This window comes from Leopardus geoffroyi, chromosome B3 (assembly GCF_018350155.1).
Source record: "Leopardus geoffroyi isolate Oge1 chromosome B3, O.geoffroyi_Oge1_pat1.0, whole genome shotgun sequence".
Classification (NCBI taxonomy): domain Eukaryota; kingdom Metazoa; phylum Chordata; class Mammalia; order Carnivora; family Felidae; genus Leopardus; species Leopardus geoffroyi.
The window spans coordinates 26,283,522-26,301,088 of NC_059337.1; the positions used below are offsets into that span (position 1 = coordinate 26,283,522).

Genomic DNA, 17,567 nt, shown 5'->3' on the forward strand with positions numbered 1-17,567 from the left:
AGATGTTCTGGAGGTGGAGGGAAACAGGAATATTGGGTGTCTTCTTAGAAAATCAGACCTGAATAGGGTCTGTGCATTTAAGTAGGAGAGATGTGGCAGGCAGAGGAAGATGTCAGAAGGAGCACCGAGAAGGAGTGAGCTGGAGTGAGCTCAAGGCCACACAGAGACAGGGAGATGGCAATGCCAAGGCAGCTACAGCTCCATTGTTAAAGTCACCAATGCTGCCATCACCAACAACTGCACTCCATGCCATTGTATGACCACGTTCATATTGATGAACTGAAAATAGTGGAGAAAACACCAACGTTCAATTATTCTTCTATATATTTTATGAACAAAAGTATTTGACAATATTAATGAAACAGTTATCATACTCTTTCATAATTCTATAAGTAGTAATTCAAATATGAAATACTTTCTAAGAGCTATTTTTGGCAGTACAAACTCAAACTTCTTAGTGGATTTATTCTAGGCTATGGTAACATTGTAAAGATTGTAATACATGGTGAAAGACTAGCTTTTGGCGTGATTATTACAAATGAGAACATAAATGCAATTTTCTGTCTTTGGGTAGTGAAAATACACTGAATGAAGTGCTCTTCATGGTTCAATAAGACAGGACGACTTTTACTTTTTGACTTAGGGTGAGTCTTTCTCCTACATTTAATTGTGTGTGTGTGTTTTCCCCCACCTGTTTATTGTATGTGTTAGGATGGTCCATATTGGGAATGCTTTTTTTCTAAATATCCCTAGGAAGCCACTTTTTCACACAGATCTTAGTAGTGCATAGGAGCTCAGTAGACCTAGCAGGGCATGTGCATGGAAAGGGCGCCTTCAGCAAACCTTTTGCTATGGCTACCTAGCTGAAGACACGAGGGGAAGGACAGACAACAGTCGGTCAGGGAGCGCGGGAGAACCACCGCGTTTGCTGAGAAGACAGAAGGAACGTACTGCGTCGGACTCGGGGGCTCACTCTTAACCTTGAGATGCCAATCCCTGGGATTCTTCTAACGGCTTCCTATGGGATCCCCAGGCCTCCCCTCCCCCGCTGAGCCCCGCCCCCTCCCCGGCCTCAAACTCTGAGTCCATTCAAACCTTGCTTTCTTCGCCGCACGCGTTGCCAGGCGTGTAATAGGGGAAACTCCTCCCCGCCGGGGCCGCCTCGCAGGCGCTGCCAGAGGAGCGGCCGCCTTGCTGCCCCCACCTCCGAACGTGCGGCGGCCGCACACCGAGCGCAGAGCCCACCGCCTGTGCACCCGCGCGCAGCTCGCTGCAGAGGGGGCAGCGCCGCGCGGGGCTGCGGGGCGGCGGGACTAGGGACTGCTCGAGCCCACCCGCTCCCGCCACCAGGCTGTGCTGACCCGGCGCCCAGGCTGCTGGAGGCGGCAGGCGCGCGGCGGGCAGCGGGCGGGGGCGGCGCGCCGCGGTGGCAGGGTGCCCCGCGTGCACCCCGCAGAGCTGGGCGCAGACCCGCGGGCCGTCGGGGGCGCGGCGGCCCGCCCGAGCCCACACCTGTCCGGCCGCGGTGGCCGGGAACCCGAGTGGCGCCGCAGTCAGTGGCATCAGAGGCAGCGAGGGAGGGAAGAGCCCGCGGAGGCGAGGCCCGCGCTCCGGAGGAAGCCGCGCCTGGCTGGAGGCCCCAGACCCTGCTCCCCGAGCTCCACCGCACCATGGCCCCGAAGCTGCTCCTCCTCCTCTGTCTGTTCTCGGGTTTGCACGCCCGGTAAGTGGCGCCCGGGCCCTGCAGCCCTGGAGGCTCCGAGCGGGACGGGAAGGCGGCGGGGGGCGCTGTCTGCGGGCCAGGAGTCCCGGTGCGTCCCGCCGTCGGCTGGGCTGCGGCATAGCCCCGCTGGGGCCGGCCCGGGGGAGACGGAGTCCGCCTGCATCTCACCTGTCCCAGTCTCCCCTTTGACAGGGCTATCTGCCTCTCCAGGCTGGGCGGCTGCAGCCTTCTCTGCAACCAGGAATGTGGGGACTCTGAGATTAATGGGGCTCTTCTCTTGAAGCTTTTCGGATATGGTGGTTTTAAGGGGTTTTGAAAACCACTATCATAAATGACCGGCGGTATGTACCTCCCATTTACCCCTCTCCACAAGTGTTCCAGGGGTTCATACAAACACATTGACTGACGTTCTGTATAATTTCCATCACTCTGAAATTTCCCAGGACTAAGAAGTCATGATTTCCTAGCTGCCTAGTTTAGATCACACTGGCAAAGAGCATCCAGGCTGGAGGCAGGCAGAAGAGGATTGGAGCAAGGGAAAGAACCTTCTTCTCAGAAATGATTCTCCTCTCCAGGTTCTGCAAACACATACTATACACATGCACCCCTTCTAGATGAGCCAGTTTTCACATACACAGACATACACACTTACTCCCATAAAGCATGTTGATAATTGATAATAAAGCTTTTCCTGGCAACTGTAAGACATTATCTTACCATAAATACCCATAACCTGCATCCTAGAATAGCAACCAAATAATGGGAGCTTAGAGACCTCCAGGAAAGGATGAAGATGGCTCATGAGGGTGGAAGGACAATGGGACCAGAGGGGTTAAACCCTGTTGCTGTAAATATAACAGGATATTCTGGGTTTGGTTTCTTTAGTTCTGTCTCCTAGACTAGATCTCTGGCCCAGACTTTGGAAATCAGAGCAGCTCCATGCCTCTCCCCCTGTCCCCATCCCAAGAGTCTTGGGACACCCACTTCCCCAAAACACTCTTGTTTTGACACCTCTTTATTTTCTGTATCTGGAAGCTAGAGAACTAGAGAGCCTTCCTATGGGCATTAAGCACGGCAAGTGTCAGTAGATGATGACAGGCTTACATTTTCATTCATGTGAGGAAGGAAGGAAGGAGGTACATTAACAAATCTTAAAAGACGTAATAGGAGCCCCAGTCTCACTCCCCACCTTTGGCAGGGGTGTTTGGCTCTGAAGAAGAAAGCCCTGGCCATCCCCTCCATACCATTATCCCCACTAAGAGGTGAAAGTGTGAAAGGCAGATAGTGTGCCAGAGACTGTCAACTGGTGACTCACAGGCAGCTCTCTCCACCAGGCATAGTACTCATTAGGCCTTTCAACTCCAGTTTCTTCCCGTCTAAGGAGAGAACTGGGGAAGGAAATGGAAGCCCACTTTCTGAAATTGATTCCGCCTGGATGTATCTCTGTCTAGAGCCAGAGAGACCAGCAGATAGCACCAGGCATAATGTAGAATTCTGAAGTAAATAATCCAGATTTGAAGTCATATCCACATGATCTTTTCTGTTGCCACAAACTGGATGAAGTGACCTGTATTTCAGAATTAGATCATTAATTACAGATACTTTAGATTTATAGATACTTAATATGCTAAAAGGAAAACTGCTCATTGTCCTCATTAGTTTATGTGCTTAGGAAGTAGGAAGATATCTTAGTATCTAACATGAAGCAGTCAGGTTTCTAGGGAGTTCCCAAATACATGTCTAATTTCTTGGGATTCTTCATACTTAAATTTCACCAAGGCACATGTAATGATTTTAATATGTTCTATATCTTGGTTCATTCCCTGGACTTCAAAATAGAGGTTGTATATCAGTTGCAAGAAAATCCAAATTTTAAACTAATTATATTGCTATACGCCTCTCCTTTGAAAGTGTCTTCATTCTTTGAATGGGTTTTACAGACATGTAAAATAATCTGATGACCAGTGTCATCTTTCATAACTGTTATTAATGCTGAGAGGGTTCTTGTTTGCACTCTGGAATGCCCTTCTGGTGTTCAAAATCCCTGGAAAATGTTCTAACAGTGTGCTCTGTGGTGATGGCTTGGCAACTCCATGGAGAGAAAAGCACCCTGTTCAGACACCCCATGGATGTGCTTATTATGCATTAGAACGCACTAAGTCATGCCTGGAGCTTGGTGATACCTTGCAGACACTTAACTGATTTCTGAGGTTTAGGAGTTCCTTTTAATATTTAAAAACACTTCAGACTTTGTCCTTCTAGTCAAAGAGAAGGTGTAAGATGTGAAAATAACATCTAAAAATGACGATACATTGCTGGTTTGTTTTTAAGAAAAAGCTAATTGCAGTTATAGTATTTAGGATCCAAAATCCTGATAACAGAACACTCGTAAAGATGATATATAACCCACTTAGAAAAGCAGATCATTCGTGTTTTATTCACATTCTAGTGGGTCCTCTGAGATGAGATTTGGTTTTCATCAAAGGGAAGATTTTCCTGTGGGGCTGGTGGTCTGACATCAGCACTGTGAGGCTTTTATTTCATTCTCTGAAGTCCTGCAGCAAACTGATGGAAGATCAGAATTGGGAAAAGCTCAGTGTCAGTCTCTAAGGAGACAAGGGGATCTCTGCCCATGCTTTGCAACTGTGTACCCCAGCCCAGCCATCAAGCTGTAGGTCCTGGTTGACCTCCTAAAGGGGTGGGAGAGGATGCTGCTGCTTTTCCTTCCTCCTCTCTCCCACTCTCACCTGCCTTGGCCTCTAAGGAAGACGCTTATGCAATTTCAGGAAAACCCTCTCCTCACCACTAGAGGGAGAATTAGGCTCATTATAATACCTGCATTTGAAGTAGTTAAAAGAATTTTTCAGAAACGAAGGCTGTGTATATATAGAGAACTGATGAAGAGTTAATGTTCTCAATCTATGTACATATGACCATTGGGGCAATAAAAAATAGCAGAGCACGAAAAGCATAGTCTGGTCTGTGGAGTGAGCTGTCTTTGGGGGTGGGGGAGGGGACTTCAGGAGAGGGGTAAGAGAGAAAGGGATGGGAGGCAAAGAGAAGAGAGAAGAGAGAGAAAGAGGCAGAGAGACAACAGAGGGATAGAGGAAAGGACTGTGGCTGAGTTGGAACATGTCTTGAGAATGTTATATGTGATTCTGCCAAGGTGATCTGTCCCTCTGTCCCCAGTCTCCCAAATGGTTTTGCTGTGGAATGAATTGCCAGGTCCTGTGGGCAATGATTGCTTCTAGCTAACCAAGTCCTACAGAGCCTGCTTCAGCCTCTCTTTTTTTTTTTTCCCCAACACGATATTCCTGACAATATTTCTGATAAAATATTCTACAGTGACATTTTAAATTCTATATTGTTATTTGTAAAAGTTCAGTTTTACAAATAATGAAATGCAACATGTCACTTCTTGAATGTGTCCCAAATTTTTTAAGTTCTTATTGATGGTGAATGTTAAGTGCAAATAAAAACTCCCAGCAATTTATAGTTTCTATGGATGATTTATTTTAACCTTCTAGTCGATACATATTCAAGAAATATAATTACAGTTTAAGATAAGCCTAGGAAAAACTTCAGTGAAATCAATCTGCGAGACATATACCATGTACTCATTTTCAAAATCTTATATAAATGTGTATAGTCATCTGAGACTAGACTATGTGATACTGCCCTAATCTAGGTTAAGGCTAGTTAACACTCATAAAAAGACTATAATGTATATAATATATGACATATATGTATGATTACATATTACATAAAATTATATAAACTATTATACTATAGATATAATTATGTGATTATAATATAATATTATGTATATGATTATAAGGATTTAAACAAAGTAGAGATAATAAATTTTTGAAAATTTACTCTCTTCATTTCTTTCATGTTCATTGTAGATAATTTAGACAATTCCAAAATTTAACTTAAAGAAACTTGTGTCCCAGAGCACAGTTGCCCTGGGATAATGTTAACATTTTGGCTTCTCTCTGGGAAGCTAAACAGAAATGAGCTGATACAAAGTCAGGACAAATAAACCTCAATACAATTTTCTATTCCATATTTTGTTCCCTTTGGTGAAAAGTCACTAAGGCATTTATGTTGACAGAGTATAAGCAAAACTGTTTGTTGTTTTACAGGCTTTTTTTTTTTTTTGCCCTAGTAAATGCAGTCCACCTGGAAATGCTGCTTTGATGCAGAAGGAGACTCTCCTCTTTTCAAGCCCAAAAGGCTGTGCTGTTGAGGTGGCCTCACTCAGCTAAGAAAACTAACTTGTCATTTTGATGCCTCTCCATTCAAGTACTCCTGTCAGTGTGTATCACCCAGGAGAGGTAGCTGTCATGTTGCACGAGACAAGCTCAAAGGTGCTCAAACATTCATTTTGATCCATTTATTGAGGGGCCAAATGATTAAGACATATTAGAAATATTTTAATTTTTAATGTCTGTATTAGCCTGCTCTGTAAGAAATGAATCAGTTTGTGTTGGAGGAGGCATGTCAACTTGCCAGAAGTTATTCACCAAACACCATCTCTGTTCCCTGTCACCACACATTAGTGCTGGCCAAACAGACCACCTGATAATATGCCCATGTCTACCTTGACCGAAGGTTCCAGTCTCCTTAAGAAGAACAGAGTTCAGACTTAACTATTTTTCAGTGAGTGTGATTCTGCAAAACCTATTCTCACCTTCAACTAAAATGAGGTCTTGGCAGTAGGGGGTGGAAACAGCATGTAAAGTCACCATCTGACAAACATCTGGAAGGTTTGTGTTTTGACCTTCAGAGGTTTTCAAGGTGGATCCAAGCAAGGGTGATTGCTGCTTGGCTGACCTTCTGGCATTGATTTACTTATCAGTCTATAGTTTAACGTACACAAGGAATAATTTTGTGACATTTAATGAAAACATCATGACATGTTAAGAGCAGTGGCATTCCTCCAATTGGATTATTTCTAAAATGTGTTTTGTTTTGTTTTCATTTTAGATGTAACCCATTGATTGGGCTGTGAGTATTGGGGACTTTCTACCTGTGTCAATGGTGCTTGAGTGGGCCAAGCTTAAGACACTTCCTGGAGCTATTGCTACAACTTATACTTCACACTTTGTGCCATAATTACAGGTCCAGGAAGGTGGAAGAGGATGAATATGAAGATTCATCATCAAACCAAAAGTGGGTCTTGGCTCCAAAATCCCAAGACACTGATGTGACTCTTATCCTCAACAAGTTGCTAAGAGAATATGATAAAAAGCTGAGGCCAGATATTGGAAGTGAGTGTTGATGTTTGTTATTCCAATAGAAAATATACCGTGAGATATATTCTTTAAGTTTTTACTTTAAATAATGATAAATTCAAAGGAAATTGCAAAGATAGTGCAGTCACATAATTTATGACTGTAGTATCATGTCAAAATGAAGAGATTGACACTGTTACAATGTGTGTGCATGGTTTCATGTTGTCTTATCATATGTAGATTTGTGGAAGGACCACTGCAATCAACATACTGAACTATTTTGTCTTCATAAAGATCCCACTCCTGATGCTCCTGTAGTCATGCCTACCTCTCTCCTCCAAAATTCTTAACCCCCGTCAGCCACTATTTGTTATTTCTGTATTTTTGTCATTTTTAGAATGTCACATTCATGCAGTCATTCAGTATGTGACCTTTTGAGATTGGCTTTTTTTCCCTCAGCAAAGTGACTTGGAGATCCATTCAAGTCGTTGTGTGTATTCATAGTAGTGTGTTCTTTCTTATTACTACATAATCATCCATGGCAGCAACGTACCACAGTTTGTTTATCCACTCACCTCTTGAGGAACATTTTGGTTGTTTCCAGTTTTTGTCCATTACAAATAAAATGACTGTGTATATTTGTTTACAGGTTTCTGTGTGGAAATAAGATTTTATTCTCTGGGGTGAATGCCCAGGAGTATGATTACTAAGCCATACGATAAATGTCTGTTTAGTTTTTTTAAGAAACTGTCAAACTTTTTTTCCAAAGTGTCTGTACCATTTTCTGTTCCCACCAGCAATGTATGAGAGATTTAGTTTCTCTGTCTTCACCAACGTCACTATTTTTATTTTAGCTGCTCTAATAGGTATAAATCTACTAGATTGATACCTCATTGTGCTTTGATTAGTATTTTCCTGATGTTTAGTGATATTGAGTTCCCTTTATGTGTGTATTTGCCAACATTATGTCCTCTTCATTGAAATGTCTCTTCATATTGGTTGCCCTTTAAAAATTATTTTATTTTATTTTATTTTATTTTTATTTTATTTATTTTATCTTATTTTATTTTTGCTGTTCCGTTATTGAGTTCTTCATATAATCTAGGTGTGATTCCTTTGCCAGATATAGTTTGCAGATGTTTTTCTCAATATGTAGCTCGTCTTTTCATCTTCTTTTTAAAAATTTTTTTTTTTCAACGTTTATTTATTTTTTTGGGACAGAGAGAGACAGAGCATGAACGGGGGAGGGGCAGAGAGAGAGGGAGACACAGAATCGGAAACAGGCTCCAGGCTCTGAGCCATCAGCCCAGAGCCCGACGCGGGGCTCGAACTCCCGGACCGCGAGATCGTGACCTGGCTGAAGTCGGACGTTTAACCGACTGCGCCACCCAGGTGCCCCTTTTCATCTTCTTAATAAGATCTGTCACAGAGGAAAATTTTTTAATATTGATGAAGTTCAGTTTATTGATTTTTAATCTTTTATGGAACATGCTTTTGGAGTTGTCTAAGAACTCTTCATGAAGCCCCTGTTCCTCAAGATTTTCTCCTTTGTTTTTTTCTAAAAGTTTTATAAATTTATGTTTTACATTTAATTCATTATCTATCTTTATATAAAATCAGGGTGTGAGGTTTAGAGCTAAGCTCCCTTCACCATTTTTTTTTTTTTTTTTTTGGTATGGATATCTAGTTCCTCTATCACCATTTATTAAAAAGACTGTCTTTTCTCTGTTGAATTGCATTTACACATTTGCCAAAATCAACTAGTGTAGGCTATTTCTGGGTTCTCTATTTTGTTCTTTTCATCTTTGTGTCTATCACTGTGTCAATACCCACAGTCCTGGTTACTATAGTTATATGGTAACTTAAAATTGGGTAGATTAGTTCAGCCTCTTTATTCCTCTCTTTAAAAATTATTTTGACTCTTATAATCCATTTGTTTCCCATATGAATTTTAGAATTACCTTGTCTATATCTAGAAAAACCTTTAAGTCTCTGTATTAGTTTTGGAAAAATGCTGTCATTACTATGTTGAGTATTCAGACCCACAAATGTGATATGTTTTTCCATTTTAGATCTTTCTAAATTTTTTACATCTAGTGTTTTACAGTTTTTAGTATACAAGTCCTGAATATATTTTGTTATATTTTCCCCTTAAATATTTCATGCTTTTGGAGTGATTACAAATGGTACTGTTTTTTCAATTTTCTTTTTCCCTGTGTCATTGCTAGATATACAGAAATATAGTTATTATTTATATGTTGATTTTGTGTTCTCTGACTTGCTGAAACTCACTTACTAGTTTTAGGAAGTTTTGTGTGTTCATTTTTTGATAGGTTCCTTGGGATTTTCTGTGTACACCATCATGTCATCTGAAAGTTTTATGTCTTGCTTTCCAATCTGTATGTCTTTTATTTTATTTTATAGCCTTATTTCACTGGCTAGAACTTCCAACACTCTGTTGAAGAGCAATAGTGTGAGTGGACACCTTGCTTTGTTCCAGATCTCAGAGGAAAGGCATTCAGTCTTTTATTATTAAATGTAATGTTACCTAGAGTTATTTTGTATATGTTCTTTATCAAACTGAGAGAGTTCCCTCTATTTCTGGTTTTCTGAAAGTTTTTTTTTTCTTTTTATCATGAATGATGTTGAATTTTGCCAAATTATATTTATATGTATTAGACACTTAATATGGTGAATTAGGTTGAGTGATTTTCTAATATTGAATCAGTCTTGCAACCCTAGAATAAGCCCCATATGGTTATGTGTTTGATAATACTCTTTTTCAAAACCTCGGTTTATATATTGCTAAATTCTATTTGCCAATATTTTGGTAAGAATGTTTGCATCTCTATTCATGAGGAACATTGGTCTGTAGTTCTTTTTCCTTTTTTTTTTTTTTTTTTTTTTTTTTGACAGTCTTTGGTTTTGGTATCAGGTAGCACTAGCTTCATCTGTTTTCTGGAAAATATTGTGTAAAAATTTGTGTTAACTACTCATTTAAATATTTGATAGAATTCTCCAGTGATACTCTCTGGGTCAGGAGATTACTTTTCTGGGATTTTTGTCATTACAAATTAATTTCCTTAATAGTTATAAGTCTCTTCAACTTATATTAGGTAAGTTATGATGGTTTGTGCTTTTCAAGGAATTGGTCCATTTCCTTTAAGATGTTAATTTATGTGTGTAGAATAGTTTCTGATATTCCTTTATAAACCTTTTAATATCTTTAGGGCCTATAATATATCCTTTGCTTCATTTCTGATAACAGTAATTTGTGTCATCTTTATTTCTTCTTTGTCATCTTGCTAGAGATTTATTTGATTGACCTTTTCTTTCGTTCTTTCTTTCTTTCTTTCTTTATTATTTATTCTAAATTTATTTATTATTTATTCTAAATGTAATTTATTAGAATCTCCTTTTTGTTTCATTGTTTTTCTCTATTGTTTTTCTGTTTTCAATTTCATTAAGCTTTGCTTTTATTTTTATTATTTGTTTTTTCTGCTTTCTTTGAGTTTAGTTTACTCTTCTTCTGTTTTGATGTAGCACTTAGTTTCTTGACATGAGACTCTTCTTTTCTAATCTAAGCAAGGGTACTTTAAATTACCCTCACTGCACTAGTTTAGCTATATCTCACAGATTTTGGTATGTTGGACTTTCATTGTTTATTAAGTTCAATGTGTTTCTTTCTCTTGAGTTTTTTTCCCCCCTTAACTCATAGACTATTTGGGAGTGTGTTTTCAGTTTCCAAGTGTTTGGAAGTTTTCCTGTTACCTCTTACTGATTTTTAGTTTGATTCCATTGTGACCAGAGAATATACTCTATATGAGTTAAATTCTTTTGATTTTGTTAATGTTTGATGTATGGCCCAGAATATGATCTATTTTGGTGAATGTTCCATAGGCACTTGAAAATAATGTGCATTTTGCTGTTGCTGAATGGATTGGATCCTGTTGTTTGGTGGTATTGTTGAGTTCTGCTATATCTTTGCTGATTTTCTGTCTAGGTTGTTTTCTATCAATTGTTTTGATAGATTAATGATAGATTGATTTTAAAAGTAGATTCTGATCCAAGACCAAGACAAAAGTGGTGTGTTTGGCCAGGAGAGGAATGCATACAGTTGTTGGTACAGGCCTGTACCATACTCTTGGTGATGATCAGAGAACATGGGGATTGTGGCAGACACATTTTTCATAGGATGAACCAAAACTATAGCTTATTTATTCTTCTCCATGGGGCTGAGTTTCATTTAGAGTCCAGCAGCTTGCTAGCTTGCATACTACCCCAGCTCTTTGTTCCTCTGGTTTTCCAAGTTTGAGGCTCAGGTGTCCAATTTATCAGTAGCAGGACATAGAATTACACTGGTTTCAGTAGGCATAGAACATCAAAACCCTTGTGATGTAGTGTGCAAAGAGTTTGGAGATACATACCCAGTGCATTATTGGAGCATTCATGTCATCTTTGCATGTTTCTGTTGCCTCTTCTATACAATGAAAGAAGGGCACGAAATTACTCATAAACTTCCTTGCAGCTTTAAGACATTTATTCAGTGAGCAGTACATCTAAATTACCCTTGCACAAGGTTCATAAATTCAATTGTCAACACATTTTCCCGTTAAATGAAGGGTCTATGCAATGTGAAGATTGCAGTAATTCTGCATTAATATGGAAAGAGAAGATTGAGATAATGGTGCTAATTTCCTCATTAGTTGTCAGACACTGTGGTTGGCCCTAGAGCAAAGATAAATAAGACTTGTTCCTTGCTGTTCTGGGTAAGTATAATCCTTTGCTTATCTTGTGTTACAGTATAGCACTGCACCTTCAATCTATGGTAGACACCACATTTGTCTTCAGAAGTGGAAAATTGGACATGGGTAGAAAGTGGGTGAGTTCAGCTTCCAACCCAGATCTCTGACTATAGCTAGATTACCTAGCCACATTACTAGTTGTAGAAAATGCCAGACAATCCTATTAAAAAACAGAGAATCCCTTCTACACACACACACACACACACACACACACACACACACACACACCAAAACACTCAGAAGGGGATATATTAAGGCAAAAGGCAAGCACTATTCACAACTCTGGAGATTTTATTTTTCCATTATGTACATAAGGAATTTTGAATTTTCCAAGTGAAACAGCATAATGCACATAAAGGAAGAATACTTTTTTAGATGGCAACTCTTCTAAAGCCTCATGTCACCAGAAGGGCTCTGTGGTTTTTGAGTGAAAGATTTTGAACTGTAAACCAGGATACACATCTTTTGGTCTATGACTTTAAAGTTCCACCATTCACATTGTCATGATCCTTGGGGCAGCAGAATGACCTAATGAAAGTCTGAAGGATCACTGGTGTATTATAGGATCCTCTTCCTGCTGCATTTAAATGGTAAACAATATCTGAATGGCTAATTCCTGCAACTCATTGATGCTCAATCAGAATAACTGCCCAAGATCAGCTCTCCTGGTCAAAGATACTGAATTAGACATGATTTTCTTTCAGGATTTAGAAGGGCTTTGCTTTAAAGGACAATTTCCTATAAGAATCAGAATTTATTTTCTTTTCTCACTACTTTTTTCACATGTAGCCCATTTTATGTGCTATAACCCTGATGCCTCTTCATCAGGATACAGTCAACTTGTATTTCATAACATAGTGCTATACATGGATCTATTATTAGTTTACTGTAATTACCAATTTATCTGCTCACCTCTCTATCACTCTCCCTCCCTCTCCCAGTCAGTCCCTATTTACTGTGCTTTCACTCTGCACCAAGCCCTGGACCATGGACAGGTGGGGAGCAACATAGATGCTTGTTTTTTTCTAAAGAGGATGGAAGGGGGTAGGGTCCCCTAAAAAAAAGCACTTTAGGAGTTGATATTGCGAATCCCACTTTGGAGTAAGGCAAGCCTGTTTAAGGCACTCTTTAGCTTAAATTCATTCAAACTCCACTTGATTCTAGGATAAAATCAAGCCCCTAGAATGAAATTAAGAGGTAAGCCACTATCTGGCCCTTACTTACTTCCACTTTCACTTCCTCAAACTCCACACCTCACACGTTATACCTTTTTGGGACATCAACCCTCCTGCTTTCCTTATCTGGATACTTGATTTTTCTATTCTTTCATTCCAGGTGTGATTATATTAACACCCTTCTCCCACTTCCACACTAAGCTTTTTGCTACCTTTCTTCAAGCCTAGATATTACCTCCTACAAGAACCCCTTTTCATGGTCTGCCCCCCTCTTACCTCCCAGCCAGAGTGGAACAAGTGTCTTCCTTGAATTTAAGTATCAGTTCCTCATCTGTACAATAGAAATAGCACATATTGAAGGACTGTCTTGAGGATGATGTAATGTGTTGCAGCCATGAAACTGCTTCTGCAACACTTTTGTGTACTTTCCATAGTTCTGCAGCTGAGAATTGATCTTCTTTCCCCCCACCCCAGGACACAGTTCGCAGTTCCTAACTATAGATGCAGTAGTTTACGTTGGCATCTCCCAATATACATAGTCTAACTGCGTCCTCAGGAAATAAATAAAATGGCTCATCACTGTTATTGTCAACAATAAATAGATGGAATCGAACAGACTCATTTATGTTGCATAGAAGTAACATATCCACATGGAATCTTCTACTTAGTTTTCATAATACAAATTGTGATCATTATGTTTTAAAAATACTCACTATTTTTCCAGCTATTCTCTCTCCTCAACTAACTTCTAAATTATGAATGTATCTGTTTTAGTTCTCCATCTTTAACTATCCATCATTCTAAGTAATACTTCTGCTGTGTCCTTTACTAGTTCAGGGTTATTTAGGGTATCATTTATCTCCAGAACAGATCTTGTCATGTGAGCTTGAAAAGGCTGGAGGAGGATAAACCTTCTAACAAGAGAATTGTGAAAAGGAAAGGAAATGAACCTGAGTGAATTTCTCTCCCTTCAGGATTTCAAGAAATTTGAACCACTCTCCTGAAAATAGAGTATTACAGAATACAAATTCCCTGTCCATAATCTGGACTGTCTATACCAAGTACAATCAGTATTGGGAAAAACAAAAGGTTATTTGTTTGCTTTTAAAGGTGAATGAACACCGAATACATGCACAATGCATAGAAATGACTCATGGACTCGTTTAATCTAAGCAGAACATCTGAATAATCTTTTCTTGGCTATGTCCATGATAAGAAGGATTAATTTTCTATCCCTCTTCTTCAGGTATTTGCATATCTGGACTTCTTTTCCAGGCTTTTCCAAAGTTTATTTTCCCAGTTTAGTTAAAACTTCTTCTAAATGAGGAATGATGAGCATCCGGTATGAGAAGAAGCTGGTTGCATGAGTGAGAAGGTGATCTCTGCCACTGCTGTAACTTGGTGGCAGAAGACAGAGGAATCCTAACCTCCTCCTCAGTGGGGAATGCTCCACTGGCTAAGATGTCCTGAACTTCTTTTCTTCACACCTCACAGAACTGGACATGGTAGCTCCACACTGATTCAGGATTACTGAAGTGACCTAGAGAATACCCTGCTGAGTGCTATAGGAGGAGCTCCTACCTATTCCAGGGTCATGTTGCTGGATGACTAAAGGGAAAGAGACAATACTAAGTATGGGAATATGACCCCAGATAAGTTAGGAGTTAGTTTTGTTGTGGATAATGCATGTTAAGCAACTAAGAGACATAATAAGTGGGCTTTGAAGTATAATTTTTAAATCATGTCTTATTGTGTTGCTCTTTGATATCTTTCAGTGAAAAATTATGGGCATGATTGAGTAACCAAAGAACTATAAAAAGAATGCTTAAGGACTTTTGGTCACAGATGTGATGTATCAGAGAGAAGCCTGGAATAGCCAGTGGAAAGGCCGAGAAAACCCTCATGTCTTTCTGAGCTGTTTCCTGATGTGTGTAAATGTGACAACTCCTACCATGTCCTTCCATAGGGTTTTGAGAGTTCAAGTTAGATCACAGAATTTGAGAGAATTTTGAAATGTATGAAGGGCTGTACAAAGAATCAAATGTATTATTAAGATATGATTTATAATGGATATATACAATTGTCCCTCATCCTGATGGTTTTTATATTTTAAGAAAGAATAAGAGACATAAGGTTTTAATCCAAAGAAATGAAGTTCAAGTGTTGAAGTGTCGGTGCTTGTATGTTAGAGGAAAAGAGTTGAAGGTAAGGTGTGCTATATTTGGGGTCTCTAATGCATAGCAGACTAACTGCCTCAGCTGGGCACTGATTTTCAGATGCACTTTCTAACAATCTTTTCCTTTCTTAATGCACATCGGAGGGCTGTTTCAAGTGTATATTTAGGTCAGATTAGTTAGTCTTCACCTAAAAACCACAGCCTACTACACAGATGGGTAAGTTGTCATTTCTCAACAATTACTGTATATCCAGAAAACAATTCAAATGTATTCACTCCATTCGCAGAACAGATGTAGGAGGAGAGGAAACAGACATTCTTAATTGCTGTCCTTGAAGTAAAAGCTATTACTGTAGACAGTTAACTGATTCTCTCATAAAGCTATTTCAAATGCATAGGGGGGTGGAGAATAAATTTTGTGGAGAAATTATACCTGTCATCTCTTTGGGAGACTAAGTAGGCATCCAGCAGACACTGGGTTAAGACCCATCACCTCAGCTCAACACATGGTGGTAGGTGACCCTTCCTCACATAATCCCCACATAATGCCCACATTTTGGGCAGTGATCCTTTTCACACACATACCTTAGACTTAGGATTTTACCATGGCATTGTTTTACCTAAGGCAGAGTTCTTTGTAAGGCAAGCCTGTATTAGAGCATATGCATGCAGTTCAGTTCATTAAAAAGACTTTTTTTTTTCACCAGGCTGTATTTTTGCTTGTAGGAAACATATAATGAGATTTCAATGTATAAGTATTTTTTATATGTAATTTGGTAAATAACTGAGATCACATGTCCCTAGGAATAATCTAATGACTGGACTTGATTTGAATATGCAATTCCATTTATAGAATAACAAATGATCTGTTTCTTGTGTTTATTCATTACTACTGCAGGAATTGAGCAAAATAGCTTCATGTGGCTTAGAGAGGGTTTGAGTAAGAAAAGAGCTGGACTCAAATAATGGGTTCTTCCACCAGTTGCCAGCAGATTCACTGAGAGAAAGAAACAACTTCACCACTTATAGATTTCCATCTCTAAATGGAATAATTAAAACTAAATCTAAGTCCTGTTGTAAGAATTATAGATTATAACACCTGGCTCATAGACAGAGAATAGAAAGTGTCACATGCCTTCTGTCTGCTGTGTTCCCAGACCCACACACCATCTTGGCTGCTATTCAGCCTGGTTTATGAGTAGTGGAATAGAACTCTCAGCTCCAGTGGCATAAAAGCTCTGTCTTAGATTGAGATTTTTTTTCAGCTGTCAGCATTTCATCAGTATGTAATTAACATCCTGATCCAAAATATCTTACAGATCCTTTTATAAAGTATTACTGTGCCCATACTGATTAGGTTGTTATCCTACTAATTCACATTTGAGGGACAAATGCAGATGTCAAAATTATAGTTTCATAGAATATCATGGCTTGAAGGGATTCTAGAGGAAATCTGTATAACAGTTCACAAGTCTGGCTTTATATCAGAATTATCTGAGAATTATCAGAATTATCAGAATTTATATTCAGAATTATCAGAATAATTCTGATATAAAGCTCTTTAAATCAGAAGAGCTGGGGACATCTTTAAAATACAGAGATCAGGGCCCAACCCCAAGACCTACTAAATTGGAATATTATTTTTCTGTTTTTTAGTTCACTGATTTCCACTTGGATCTGTATTGTTATCATTCTTCTACTTGCTTTAAATTTAATTTGCTTTTTTTTTTTTTTTAGTTTCTTAAAGTGGAAGATGAAGTCACTGATTTGACATCTCATCTAATTTTAGTGTTTAGTGCTATAAATTTCCCCCCAAGTAATACTATAGTGGCATCCCACAAATTTCAATGTTTTGATTTCATTTACATTCAGTAAATTTATATATATGCATATATAAATGTAAATGGCCTAAAGACTCCCATTAGAATGTAGAGATTATTAGATTGAATTTTAGGAAAGCAAAACACACCTATATGGTGCCTACTGACAAATATAGGTTACATGTAAAAGAATGGATAGACCTATTCCATACTAACACTATGCAAAAGAATGCTGCAGTATCTATTTTAACATCAAAGTAGATTCCACAAAAAGAATGCTGCCATGAACAATTTTTTTTTTCTAGTGATGATCTGGTCAATTTATCAAAAGGACATAAAAATCCTAAATGGTTTTACCCCTAATATCACTGTTCCAACATCCATAATTTAAACACTGATAGAACTGTAAAGAGAAATGGGCAGATATACAGTTATTATCAGAGATTTCAATACCCCATGCTCAATATTTAGTAAAACTAGGCTTAAAAAATCAGTAAGTAATAAATAAGTTATGAGGCTGAAAAGTACAACACAGGGAATATAGTCAATAACATATAATTTCCTTTTTGATTTCTTCTTTCACCCATGCATGGTGTTCATTTAAAGGTGTGGTATTCATTTTCCAAAT

At 39.0% G+C, this 17,567-nt stretch overlaps 1 protein-coding gene across 4 annotated transcripts in view; it reads left to right on the plus strand.

The window, feature by feature from the left end:
* The first annotated feature begins 1,105 nt into the window (after nt 1-1,105).
* Nucleotides 1,106-17,567, plus strand: part of GABRG3 (gamma-aminobutyric acid type A receptor subunit gamma3) — a 725,624-nt gene continuing 709,162 nt past the window's right edge. For 2 of the 4 annotated variants that reach the window (XM_045448933.1, XM_045448935.1), the window contains exons 1-2: nt 1,108-1,723; nt 6,851-6,999. In XM_045448933.1, coding sequence (XP_045304889.1) covers nt 1,671-1,723; nt 6,851-6,999 — 202 coding nt within the window. In that variant the 5' untranslated portion in view covers nt 1,108-1,670. Of the gene's footprint in view, nt 1,724-6,850; nt 7,000-17,567 lie in introns of all 4 variants that reach the window. The other 2 variants (XM_045448932.1, XM_045448934.1) reach the window with 2 other exon arrangements.